This window comes from Benincasa hispida, chromosome 5 (genome assembly GCF_027475165.1).
Source record: "Benincasa hispida cultivar pf3 chromosome 5, pf3_genome.v1.1, whole genome shotgun sequence".
In the NCBI taxonomy this organism is placed as follows: Eukaryota; Viridiplantae; Streptophyta; class Magnoliopsida; order Cucurbitales; family Cucurbitaceae; genus Benincasa; species Benincasa hispida.
In genome coordinates, this window is record NC_143482.1 from 63759411 (window position 1) to 63773971 (window position 14561).

At 33.0% G+C, this 14561-nt stretch overlaps 1 protein-coding gene across 1 annotated transcript; it reads left to right on the top strand.

The window, feature by feature from the left end:
* The first annotated feature begins 560 nt into the window (after positions 1–560).
* On the top strand, positions 561–1457 carry PSB27 (photosystem II family protein). The gene has a single exon (XM_039031435.2). The coding sequence runs from the start codon at positions 750–752 to the stop codon at positions 1257–1259; it is 510 nt and encodes a 169-aa protein (XP_038887363.1). The 5' UTR covers positions 561–749; the 3' UTR covers positions 1260–1457.
* Positions 1458–14561: the final 13104 nt, after the last annotated feature.

Genomic DNA, 14561 nt, shown 5'->3' on the forward strand with positions numbered 1-14561 from the left:
ATATTAGAGATTACGTTTTAACTTTCTTCAAACAATAGGGATCAAATTTGTAATTTAATCTAAATGAAAACTAAATTCAATACACAAATGTAAAAATATAATATTTTAAAACATTGAGATGGGATGAAAACTAAAGTTAAAATTTATAAATAATAATGTAACATTTTGAAGCTTAAAGATTGAATGGAAACTATAATCAACAAAATTTAGCACAAAATAGATATTTTTTGCACTGTTTATGATTGTTTTAGTGTCATACCTTCTTCTTCCATTTAATAAGTGTATGAGGCTTATTGGGACTCTTGTTTCCTTAATTTGTTGTTCTTATGAAGACTTTGTTTGTGGTTAGTTTGTTCGGTTGAATGAAGTTTTCTTTTTTTAAAAAAAAAAAAAAAAAAAAAAGAAAAAAGACGATGGCTGAAGTAGGTCAAAATCACAACCAAATCGACATCCTTTTATCTAGGCTAGATCATAAATGGGCTTAGCTTTGGGCCCAACAGATATGGGCTTCATTTTAAAAAAAGCATAGAGTTTTGAGTCCATTATTCTCCCAATGAACAATAAACAGAAGATCTAAACCTTATATCTCATTGGTCCATCCCTCATCCATAAGTCCGACAAATAAGATAAGATGATAAGAACACGTGGCAAACACCCAATTCCCCAAATTTTTTCTCGCTAAAATTAACTCTTCACATTTCTTTAGATTTCCCCTTCTCCCTCTCCAAAATTCCAGTTCCTCCAAAATCATGGCCTCCCCAACACTCATAACCCCTTGTACTTCCAAATCTCAAACTCCCTTCATACCCCTCAAACCCAAATCCACCATTTCCGCCGCCGCGACAGCCACCACCGTCCGCCGCCGCGACTTCCTTTCTTTGACGGCTTCTGTTCTAGCTCCATCATGGGTTCTGTTCCCTCAATCGCCGGCACTGGCGTCTTCTGACGACGAGTACGTGAAGGACACGAGCGAAGTGATAGGGAAGGTGAGAATGACGATCACAATGGACAGAAACGACCCGAATGTGGCAGCGGCAGTGGCGGAGCTTCGGGAAAGTTCGAATTTTTGGGTGGCTAAGTACAGGAAGGAGAAAGCTCTGTTGGGAAGAGCTTCGTTTAGGGATATGTATTCGGCATTGAATGCGGTGTCGGGACATTATATTAGCTTTGGGCCGACGGCACCGATTCCGGCGAAGAGGAAGGCAAGGATTTTGGAAGAGATGGACACTGCAGAGAAAGCTCTGTTAAGAGGGAGATGAAAATTACGTGAGGCATTTTTCATTCTTTTTCACTTTGTATTTTTTTTTTTTTCTTCCTAAGTATTGGAATTTAATGTTTATGGGTTATGTAAGTATAGAATATGGGGATTCACAATTTGTGAATTTACAAGAGGGAAATATTCTAAACTTCGGTGATAAATGCTTCAAGATAAATACATTCTTGAGACTTTCTCGTAATATTTGATCTTTAATTCGACTTTTTTTTAAGTTCAATATGCTTACATGTGAGTATGCGAATTCGAAAAAAAATATCTTAATTTCGATGATAAATGTTTTAAGATTAATACATTCTTAAATTTTTTCATAATATTTGATCTTTGATTCCATTTAAATGAATATATGACTTGATTAATTTGTTCTCTTTGTTTATTTATTTATTTTATTTTTGTTGTGTTTAGGATAATTATTTTTTAAAGTAAAACTTTTGTTACTCGGTATAAGTTCATGAGATTAGGAAATTTGTACGTGTTCTTATGGAAAGTTGGGAGGCTTAGTTTGTATAGTTCATGTTTTGATATTAAAGCAATATTTTAAAGAAACATGGAGTGATTGAGCTTTTATTTGATATGCATTTAGGACATGTTTAGAGTAATTTTGAAATGGTTTAATTTTTTTTTAGTTCAAAATCACTTTCAAATGTGTCTTAAATCATTTGATTTCATTTTTTATTTGATGAAAATCACAATTTTTAGTATGATGAAAATCACATTTAAAAGTATGAAACCGAACATGAACATCACTTGTAAACAAATCATTCTTACTAATTTTATGTTTCTCAGTTTATAACTCTAGGCATGATAAAACTATTAGACGTATTTAAATAATAATACGTATACTTAAAGTATAGGATATATATATGTGGATTTTACTATCTTATTATATTGATCTAATTAATTAAGGCCCTAAGACTCTATATTCCTAATTGAGTATGAACTTAATGAATAGAAGCCTATTCCTAGTTAATTAGGGTTTAATGAAAACTCTAATTGAACTAGTATATAAAGAGAGTTTAGGACTATGGTCCCTAATATACCAAAACAATAAGCACTCGGTCTTTCGAATCCATAGACTATTCAATATAGATTTAATTAGGGTCTTTATTCCCATCCAGTATGTTATGTATTTATTTTTGACAATTTAGCATAAAAGATTCTAAGTTAATCTATTCAATATAGATTAGTAATTATGCTAACAAAAACAATTTTCTTTTTTAATTTTAAGTTTTCAAAATAATTTGAGTAAATTAAATTAGGAAAAGATAGGTGTGTAATCATTTTATTATTTATTTTTAAATATTTTACATATAAATCACCATTTTCACTCATGAATTTATATGTTCTGTTATCCCCTAAGTCTAAGACAACCTCTCAACAAGAACGTTTATCTTTTCATCTTCAAATGAAGATCACTTAATTTAGAAAAACTTAGACTCCTCTAAGTATGAGAATCCCTTCTTAAGATGTAGTAGAATATAACAATATAATCTAGAGAACAATTCAAGATCAATAGTAGCATAAACTTCACAATCACAAGGATTGACATATGTGTGGGTTACGATAAAATTAGAATACAAACGGCACAACAATTCTTCAAAAGCGGCAACCCTAAAAAGAGTACAACAACCACTTGAATAAACATGGCGTAAAAGGAGAACCAAACTCAAACCATAATCTGCATAACCTAGAAAATAAAACAAATCCATGAGAATAAACACCTAGTATTATCTAGATAAGGAAAATATATTCAAATTGGAACAACATTCATGGAGATATTCTAAAGGACAATTCAATGGACAAGATAACAAACATCTCAAATGTGGACCGACACAACACACTTAAACAAATTGTGAGCACCAAATCTTTAAATATATATATAATACTAAAAGTAAAAGAAAAAGAGATAAGTTTGAGGGCAAAAACTAAATAAGTCCACAGATTTTGGGGAGAGGCTACTTGACTATGATTGTCACTTTCTAAAAGTCCATAGTCTATGTATGGAATTGGATGATTTCACGTTTTCTCATATCATAATCGACCAATTTTCAAGAGCACTTTAATTTTAACTTTCAAAATAAAGAAATTGTAAAAAAAAAAAAACAAAAAACAAAAAACAAAATAAAGAAATAGTTTTTTTCCCATATAGAAAATGGGCTATTATTCATGGTGATGGATGAATGTTGATACTCTCATACTCTCACATAAGTTTCTGGTGGGCTTCAGCAGGCCCCATTCGAAGTTGGGCCTCAACTGTTGCAATCAACTAACGATACGGTTCCATAGCATTGGGCCTCACTACAATTTTCCCTTTTAAAGTTTTTTGGAACCACTAGACAAATGATTAAAATAAAATAGTGTTTTAATGAAAATAGGAAAAGAAGTTATTCTTAGTGAAAATGGTCAAACGACTAATTTTAATACTACTTAAAATTTAATAATGGACAGAAGTGCCTTACTATTATAGTCTTAGACTATGGTGTATTTCAAAGAAAAATCTAACAATTTAATGAACTCAATCACCCAAAATCTCATCCATTTGAAATTTGAATGTATATTTATTGTGAAGAAAATAATTAAAAAAAACGATTTGCATATTAAAATTAACTTTAGTTATAAAAAATAATATCATAACAAAAATAACTTAGAGCTACAAAAATTTGAAAAACATAACTAAAAACTAATGGTTGAAAACTAGAAAAGTTATGCTTGTTGCTTTTCATCAATAAATTAGTTAATCAACAAAAAATTATAAATAAAAACTAAAAAGTTAGAAATAAACAAATACATCATATTCAAAATAATTATCAAATGAAGTCTAATGAGCCTTACAAATACCTTCTACTCATTAATAGTTCACACGTACTAGAAGCAATTGAAATCTTGGTTAGTATGAACATGCAAATACCTCGTAATATCTAGAATCTTTTCATCTTTTGTCACACCATTTATATTAAAAATAACTTCAACTCCCCACACTTACCTTGTAATACCTAAATTTTTTTTATAACACATCCATTGTAATAGCTAAATTATGGATCAAACCTCACACATATACCTTGTAATGCTAAACTATTAAAACCTTGCAAAAGCAAATACTATGTAAAAACAATCATCAAAATCTTACAAAAACTCTATATTAAAAACCTAAAATCTAAGCCAAAATCTGAACAAATTTATTTTCAACTTCTCAGGGTGCCTATTCTGTACACTAGATTTACCACCACGAAAATCATCATTTCTCCTTCACAATCTCTCATATGTTCACCACCCTGCTACAACTCTTTTATAGAAATGCCAATTCTTTTCAAAGTTTCAACTCATCTTTTATTCCAATCATCATCTATTTAAAAACTTCACAAATTAGTATGCAAAAACACCTCGAACCAATCTGTATACCCAAATAAAAAATATAATAGATACCTTAAGTTTGGATACATTTTGAGAATGTCAATCCAATGACCAAATGATCGAACAATGCCACTTCATAAACAATTGTAGAACAAATCTTGAAATGTTACACATGGAGATAAAAAGATACTTTTTAACCTGTATATATATAATTTATCATGAACTTGAATAGTGATAGAATCAATCATAACTTATTGATGTCATCGGATAAAGGTAAAAGATCTTTTTATAAAAAAAATAACACGAAATTTTGATTTGTGTTTAAGCCACCCCTAGTATTTAAAAACAAAAGATAAGAATCAAATCCCTACAAAATTTACTTAACAAATTTAAAAACTACCAAAAAAAAAAAAAAAAAAAAAAAGAAAAAGAAAAAAGTCATCTAAATTTATGGGGAGATTATTCACTATTTAGAGCCACCATGGGATTGAGGGGTAAAAGAGGGAAATTATGTATAAGATTGACCCCCGTACACAATGTAATAAATCAAAAAATTAAAAAAGAGACATTTATTCAAATTGAATTTTCTTTGGGCCATTTTATACAATTTCTCTAGTCAGCTTTCTTTTACAATGACGTCGTCTTTGACTTTTCTTCACCAGATTAAAATCCTATTTTAATCCCTAAACTTTAAATCTTGTTTTATCCTGGTCTATAAACTTTTAAAAATGTCTATTTTAGTCCATAAACTTTTAAAAGATGTTTATTTTAGTCCCCATCGTTAGGATTCCATGAACTTTTTAACAAAAGGTTAAGGTAGATATATTTTTTAATGGCTTATATTTATTTTCCGGGTATAAATATTTTATATCAACAAAAAAAAGGACATTTTTCAAATATATATTTTAATCATCAATTATTTAAGTCATACTGTTTTTTATGTTAACAAAAAAACGCTATAAGTCTTATTGGTTTTTTTTCCCAATTAGAATCTCCAAGCAAATTAGAAGAAAATAGAGTAATATAATGGAATTGGCATATTAGTATAGAAGATGTTTTGTAGAGATCTATCCATTTTTCATGTAATTTTTTTTTTCTTTCTTAATCATCAATATTTTTAATTTCTATATATTCTTCTCAACTCTATTATGTTATGAGAACTTTTAAACCCAAGCAAGGTAAAAGAAAATGAAAATAAATGCAACCCATATAGAAAATAAAACGCTAAGAAATTACAAATAAATATTACTTCAATGAATCATATAACTAAAGAAAAAGAAAAAAAAAAAGAAAAAAGAGGAGGATGAAGAAGGAACCTGTTACATTCTTCATAAAAGAACCAATTTACCCTCTAATTCGAATTCAAAACCCTAGTTTTTTTAGGGCGATTTATTTGACATCCTAGTTATAAAAAATATAAGTCACATCAACCTTATGTTAAAAAGTTAACGGAATCCTAACGACAAGATCAAAGTAAGCATTTTTTAAAAGTTCAAGAACTAAAAATAAATGTTTTTGAAAGTTTAGGAACTAAAATAGAATAAGATTCAAAGTTCAGAGACCAAAATAAGATTTAAACCTATTATTATTAAAGTAATTATAATGAACAACATTTTTAGGGATAATAACTAAGTGTATAGCAACATTTTTTTTTAAAAAAATGTAAATATAGCAAAGTCTATTAGTGATAGACTTCTATCGTGAATAAACTCTTAACTGCAATATGGTCTATCACTTATAGACTCCTACTAACGATATGATATATCACTGATAGATTATATAAATTTTGGAAAATTTGTAATTTTTTTTAATATTATACTATATTTATTAATACTTTGAACATGATTACTATATTTACCATTGTTCCTTATTATTAATTAATTAGTTAATTGAAGTTTTACCTTGAAATATTATTCAACGTTATGAATTGAATATTATAATCAATGTTAAAAGTAATCTAACTACTGCTTTATATATAATTAGAAGTTCATAACCATGACTATGTCAATTTGAGCACATAATAATTTTATGTACAATGGACCCAAGAGGTAAAATGTCAAATCTCTATATCCTTTTGCATGCCATTGAACTAAAAATATAATTCAACATAATTCAACTAGTTCACTTAAGATGTTTATCATTTGTAACGGCCCGAACCTTCAAATACTCTGACATGAGCCATTACGACTAAATACTCATTTTCATTCAAAACATGTTGACCGTTATAACGTAAATTTAGTGAAAACATGAATGACCAATTTAAACTGAAATGTTAATTTAATAATAAAAACGAATAATTATTAAATTATCCCTTGCTAATCCATTTATGTCATTGCTTGAAAGAAAAACATAAAAGAGGAAAGGATGAGTATTACAATACTCAGTAAGTAACCCACTACCAGGCCCTCTAGGTAACCTGTTAGCTAGTTTATCTAAGCACTGGTGTACACCCACATCATTTTAGTCGTAGTGATCTTGAAGGGGTCACTTATCAGTAATAAATGTGATCATGAAGGAACACACATCTATCATAATGTGTAACCCGAATGTACACAAATCAATTGTAAACATGAACCCGAAGGAACATGCATCAGTCATAGTGTGTAACTCGAAGGTACACGAATTAGTCGTAGACATGAACCCCAAGGAATATGCATCAGTCATAATGTATAATCTGAAAGTCCACGATCAATCATAAATGTGCACATATATAGTCATATGTGTACACCTGCGTAAAGAAGAATAACTAACAAGAACCCTATAACTTAGCATGCATCAGTTTTCATATAACTTCTGTGTTAGGCAAATAATCTAATCCAATTAGTCAATGCCAATTAATCATGTAGTTCAACCAGTCATAAATTATCAGTCCAAATATTCAAGAATAATAAGTCAAGTCAATCTTAACAGTCTCAACTTCAAAAAACCATCCAAGTAATCTTAAGTAAACAGTCTAAATGGTAAGGACAATTGGTTCGAAGGCGAATTAGTAGAAAGTCACTTGCCTTGGATTGAAATTTCAAAATTAATTCAAGAAATCAATCTCCAACAGAAACTTAAATTAATGTTCCAAAAGCTTTGTTTACTCCAAATTTATTTCAAACTTCACTCAAAGATTTAAATCTACACATAAACCATAATTTAGGATTTAAAATCCAATTCCCAACATTTATAACTAATCACTACAAGAATTTTGGTTATTCTCGAAGATATTTCTCTCGACAACCAAAAAAAAGTCGGTGGTTGTAACCTCTCCCGACGGTAAAAATAAGGAGTCGGGATAAATGTTTATTCTGACGGTCTACGAAAAGTCATCGGGATTTTAAATACTCCCGATGGTCGCCTAAGGGACTGTCGGGCTTATTGCACTTTTGATCGATGGTTATATTCGACTGTCCGACTTTTTAATTTCTCCCGACGGTGTGCAATGACCGTCGACAGTTATTATTTAAGCTTGATGGTGGTCAATTATTCGTTGGATAAGGTGTGCAGTATACAAAACCCATATACTGGAATTGTTATATTATCCCAACGGTACTCAACAACCGTCAGAAGGTTCTAATCAAGCCCGACGGTTTCGTGTAACCGTCAGAGATTCTAAGAGTCTTTTGGAATTTGCTGAATATCAGTCAACGATTGTGTGGTTAACTGTCGACAGTTATAAAATATATCCCGACGGTGTTTAGTCAACCGTTGGGCATTCGAAGAGTCTTTTGGAATTTGGTGAACTTTGGCCGAAGGTTGTGTCAGAACACTTCGGGATTGCTAGTCTTTATGGAATTATGTGAACTTTGGCCGGCAGTTGTGTCAGACTACCGTCGGGAGTTCCAAACTATATCTCGACGGTGGTTAGTCAACCATCAAGGAATCGAAAAGTCTTTTTGGAATTTGGTGAACTTTGGCCAACAGTTGTGTCAGACCACCGTCGGGATTGTGAATCCTTTTAGAATTTGGTGAACTTCAGCCGATGTTATGTCAGATTATCGTCGGGAGTTCGAAGTTTCGCTGATGGTGGGTGGGTGACCGTTGGCACTTATCAACTATATCCCGACGGTCTGACTAACAACGTTGGGAAAAAGTTCAATATAAATAGCCTTCTCCTCGATTCTTCTTCTTCCCCCTCTCGATTTCGTTCGTCTGTCCCCCTTGAGTGTCGCCGTCCCCCTCGAGTGTCAGACTCCGTTCTTCTCGATTTTGTTTGTCCGTCCCCCTCGAGTGCCGTCCGGTCACCATCTCCGATTTTCCCCTCGTCGGACAGGTAACTCTGATTTCCCTCTCGCCAGACTTGTTTTTTTTTTGCTAATTCTTTTAGCTCTATTATACATAAATAGTTTGAATATGTATGTTAGCTCTATTATGCATAAATAGTTTAAACAAATGAATATGTATGTTATGTTTGTTTGAATATGTATGGGAAGTAAAAGAAGGTTGGTTGATGAACATGTTTGAAAATTATGTATGTTTGTTTGAACATGTTTGAAGAAGGTTGATTGTTATGCTCTATTATGCATCGTGTGTGTGTTATGCTCTAAACTATTTATAATCTCATTGCAATTACACCAATTTAATTATGGTTTGGTTAACGTGGCTTGATAAGTTTTTTATTACGATTTTGACATGTTATTAACACCATAAAAAAATCTCATTATTTTATTCAATTATAATGCATTTTCATTGTCATTGGATCAGTGCATAAATAAAACTAATATGAAAAATTCAACACATAACAAAACCCTTTTCTTGAGATAAGTTAACTATAACATTAATATCAATACACACTCAATTTGATTAATCAATTGTTAATCTATAGCAAATTAGACACTAAGAATTAGTAGATTCTTATATTAAATTCTATCATTTTGATCCATAAAAATTAAATAAAAATGAAAATAAAAAGAGATCATAATGGCCACCTTTTTAAAGTAAAAAAACTAAAATGAATATTGAAAATAAAAGAACTAAAATAAATCAAAGTCGAAAATGTAAATGCGAATGTGCCATGCTTATCTTCTTTAATCATAAGCTATGCTTATCTTTGGAATTCAAATATGTGAATGTTGTAAAACAAGCAGCAAAGGACTAAAATTTAATCATTATTAGTCTAGATTGATCATCTAGATTAACATACTAAAATTGAATCTAATGCCGAAAGGGTTAGGTCAGTTTTCATAAAATTGTTCTAGGAAAATAGCCTAGAAATAAGATTTTGAAACTATCTTAGAACATCTCAAACCTTTCTATCCTTAGATCTACTTTTATAAGAGCAAATTGTATAGGATGAAAAGAAGAATAAGGATATGTTTAGGAGTGATTCTAAAACAGTTAAAATGAATTTTGTCATTTTCAAAATCACACTTAAATGTACTTTTAATCATTCAAAACCACGAACAAGAAGTAAATGAAATAAAATTAAAAGTGAGAAATTGGAACTATATGTTATAATATAACTAATTGTCTAAATCATATAGGTTCAACTTATCTTATATATTATTAAGAATGGATAAAGAGTGGATTAAGATTAGGAACAAGTTATCAACTGAGTATGCAAAAAGAGTATATCGATTCCTTGATGTCACAAAACTTCATGTTAATAAGTCAGGAAAAAAAAGATGTCCATGCAGAAAATGTATGAATGCTAGGTGGAAGCCAATAGATGGAGTTGAACGATATTTATTCATTAATGGAATTTCTCCATCTTATCATCAAATATATATTTTCTCAATGAGCATGTAGGTTGCACACTTGTTTATATTTTATTTCATAACTTACATATTGTTGTATAACATATATATTATTGTTTGCACATGAATAATGGTAGGTCATACTGATGAGGAGGCAATACTAGAGTACTTACAGTCGGAGCATATCGGTGCATCATGCTCTGTGGGAGATAATACAGGTAATTTTAGACCCACATTTTTATATAAACTAATGTTTCATTAAACTAACGACGTATAATTTCTTCAAAGTCTGGTTGTACGACTACCAGGGCTAGACGTGGATACTTTCGAAATGTTGATCTGAATAAATATGTTCCAACAATTTGGGAGAATTCCTATTGAGATCGACCTGAATGGGAGAAACCAACTTGTAACAATGCAACGAGGTTTAGCAATGCTATTGGTACCAACGTTTGGAAATCTTTTTTCGTTCATTATGGATCATGGAGAGAGGTACCAATAGAAACACAAGAGCTTATTAAGGGTCGATTATTGGTAAGATGGTCAATTTATATTTTACAAATTATCTATGCATTGGTTTCCATAGTAATTAGTTTTTCTTTTCTTTCTTAATTCATAATCATTTTGTGTTAGATTTGACCAGCAAACTAGTCAATGATTTCATCAATGAACAGATGAAAAATTCATTTAAAGAGTATAGGGGGGAACTACAGAGACACTATAAGAAATATGCAAGTCCTGAATAGGCACGAGCACACCCACCTGATCGCCTTAAAGATGGCAGTGACTGGAAAGTAATAATTTTTTGTGCTTATATATATATATATATATATATATATGGCTCACTTACATTTCAATAACTCATTTCATCTTAATTTCTCATTTTCTTAGAAAGTGGCAGAGACAAATCAAAGGAATAGGTCAGCCTTAAAATACACTCATACAACTGGTTCTAAGACTTTCATACGCATAAGAGAATCCACGGTAAGCTGATTAAAGTACACTCATCTTAATATTGAAGAAAATCAGACATGAGGATTTCCATGAGCAGTGGAATGATCGTTCCAAATTTCATTCGAAATTGAACACTAACAATTACAGTCAAGAAACGGAAACTTACAAGTCATGCACAATACGAAATTACAACATGCTTTACAATAAGATTAAGGGATAAGGTATCATACCTTTGAAGACTCATACTTCAAACTCCCTCGATCACGAACGCTCGTTCAGACCCCAAGACAGCAACACACTAACGCTCAAACACAATGACCGCAACACAGCACGATCAGCGGCAAAAACGATCTGAACGATCTCCAAGACTACGAACCCAACGAACGGCCTCCAAAGCCTCGAACTCAATCAAGTTGAGTGAGGACACTACCACAATGGCTACCTTGGTATTTTCAGTGTGAGAATCCAGAAGTGTGGGCTCTATGTGGACTTGGTTAGAGGAAGAGACTGGAGGAATAACAATCATATAAACGATTGAGTAAGTGGGAGATGAGAAGAGTCTGTCGTTTAGATTGATAACAAGCAGAAATGCACATTATTACATTGCTAAGTTCTTAAACAATGTTGGCTTGTGCTGATAAAATATGTTAGATTGCGTCCAAAAGCATTAAGTTTAGAACATTGCGGTCGCATGCGTTCATCGTATAGAAATAGTTGATTTTTATATTTTTATACAGAATATGCATTGATGCAAGGCGGAAAGAGCAACCACAGGAAATCTTTGGTCGAGTGCAGCATTACCACAAGGCTTTGCAGTGATTGTGTTCGCAAAAATTTGCTTAAAAAGGATTGCCGCATAGAGTCAGCGCAACTTGGTGGGTGCATCTGAGTGAAAGGCATAATTAATCACGATGGGATAGAAAGCTGATGATAATTGAATCCGAATTAAGTTGACAGCCGCTAACGATAACAAGTACATTCAGCTTTTCGGTGACAAATATTCAACGCACCAGTCAAGGAATTAAAGCCATCCCATCTGTGCAATCATATGAGAGAAGCCGCCCTTCACCCTGAAGCTCTATAAATACCAAAGGCATCCTTCAGAAAAGGGGTTCGGATCAGTTAGCTCAGCACGTCTTTGTCTAAAGTTTTCCTTTTTATTTTTAGGCGAAGCAAGAGAAGAGTAGAGACGTCGAAGATCACTCAGGGCAAATCGAGAGAGAACCCAGAGGCGTAGAAGTAGAGAGCGGGCCGACTCTCGCGAGAGCGAGATTATCTTTTGAATACGAGTAGAAAAGACAGTGAAAAAGCCTGAAAAGTAAGAGATTGCTACCAGACTCTTTATTCTATTCTTGTATTGTTATTTTGTACTTCAACTTTATATTCATACAATGGAAGTTCTTATTCAACATCTGTTTACTCTCTTAGCATGCATGAGTAGCTAAACTTATCGAATGGGTTGAGAAGAACTAAGCTAACCTGACCTAGGATGTTCATTGCTTGTTATTATCTTGTTTTATGTTGTGTCAAACATCCCTTTAGAGCTACTCGAGAGAGAGTCTAAAGAAAGAACCTAAGACTTGAGAGAGCTAGGTTAGAATCTAGACTCGAGAGTGCATGATTAGAACTGCATAAACAAAAGATGGGGACTTAGAGATAAGCTCTGTTTGCCAACCTGCATCGCATGCACCCTAGAGATAGGTATGATATTATGTGGTCGCCTTATTTGTGTGTGTGTCATTTCTTCATCGCATAAATAAGAATAAAGGCTTATGTAGGTCCTATAGACTTATCGCATATATCACATGCATTCAAACATTAGAAGCCGTAGCATTCGCATTGAGAGATGGTTTACTATTGTATGTGTGTTGCATGATCGCATAGCATGAACGCATCTTAGGGAGTGTTAGCCGAAACCCTTTTCAACCCGTTCACCGCATACTCATCGCATCTTTTGTTTGTCAACTCTTTTCAAACTCTGCCACATTTGTTTATTTTCATTACCGCAACAAACAAACCACAACTATTTGAGTTACCATTTACCGCGTTTCCTAAAAATTACCATCGCATATTGTTTTCCCAAGTCCCTGAGTTCGACCCTGGACTTACCAGGAAACTCAGTGGGGTTTACACTTGGATTCCACTGAGAAAACTTGAGTGTTCAACGCATTTTCATCATCGCAATTCATCCATAATTCCACCTCATAAAATAACGCATCAAGTTTTTGGCGTCGTTGCTGGGGACTTCGGCAAAACAATGTGCTAACGGTAATTTTTCTGATTTCTTTGCAGACTCTTAAATCTCTGGCGAATTATGACCTAAAGATTGAAAGGACGTTTAGAAGAAGATTAAGAGACCGCCAACAACAACAGTCAGATAAAGAAAACATGGCGGAGCAGCCTAGAAACGAAGCACCAAACGAAAACAATGTCATGACGAATCCAATCCTTCTGGCTAACGATCGCAATAGACCCATTAGGGACTATGCATCGCCAAACCTCTATGATTTATCTCCAGGAATCATGAGGCCCACCCTCGATGGAAGCAGATTCGAAATGAAGCTGGTGATGCTGTAGATGATCCAGACTGCAGGACAATTCGGAGGACAGCGTGGTGAGGACCCGCACACCCACCTCCGTAGCTTTATAGAAATCTGCAATACTTTTGTGTTCCTGAACATCTCTGCCGAAGAAGTTCGACTAACTTTGTTTCCATTTTCTCTTTGTGATTAGGCAAGAAAATTGGTGTATTCCCTCGAGCCGGGAGAGATCACTTCATGGGAACAGGACGTAGAGAAGTTCATGAAGAAATATTTACCACCTACTGAGAATGCTAGACGAAGGAAACTAATCACGAATTTTGAACAAGACATGGACGAATCGCTCAGCGATGCCTAGGCGAGGTTTAAAAGGTTGATCCACTGTCCACACAATGAATTGCCAGACTGCCTTCAGATGGAAATCTTTTATCATGGTTTAAATCCCGCTTCGTAGATCGCTACCAATGCGGCAGCCGCTGGTGGTCTGCTTGACAAAACGTATGACGAGGCTAAGAATATCTTGGATCGTATCTCTAAAAACCAGGAGGATTATATAGAGAGTGATCAGAGACTGAGAATCAAGGATAATGATGCAAGTAATGGTGCTATTGCTTCACTAAAGAATTAGATGACCGCAATGATGAACTTAATTTAGAGAATTGCGATCAGCAGCCCAACACCGCCAAATGGACAAGTCAACACAATTAGTCAAAACACCGCAAGGTGTGCGACTTGTGGTGATGGGCATGCAATGGAAGAATG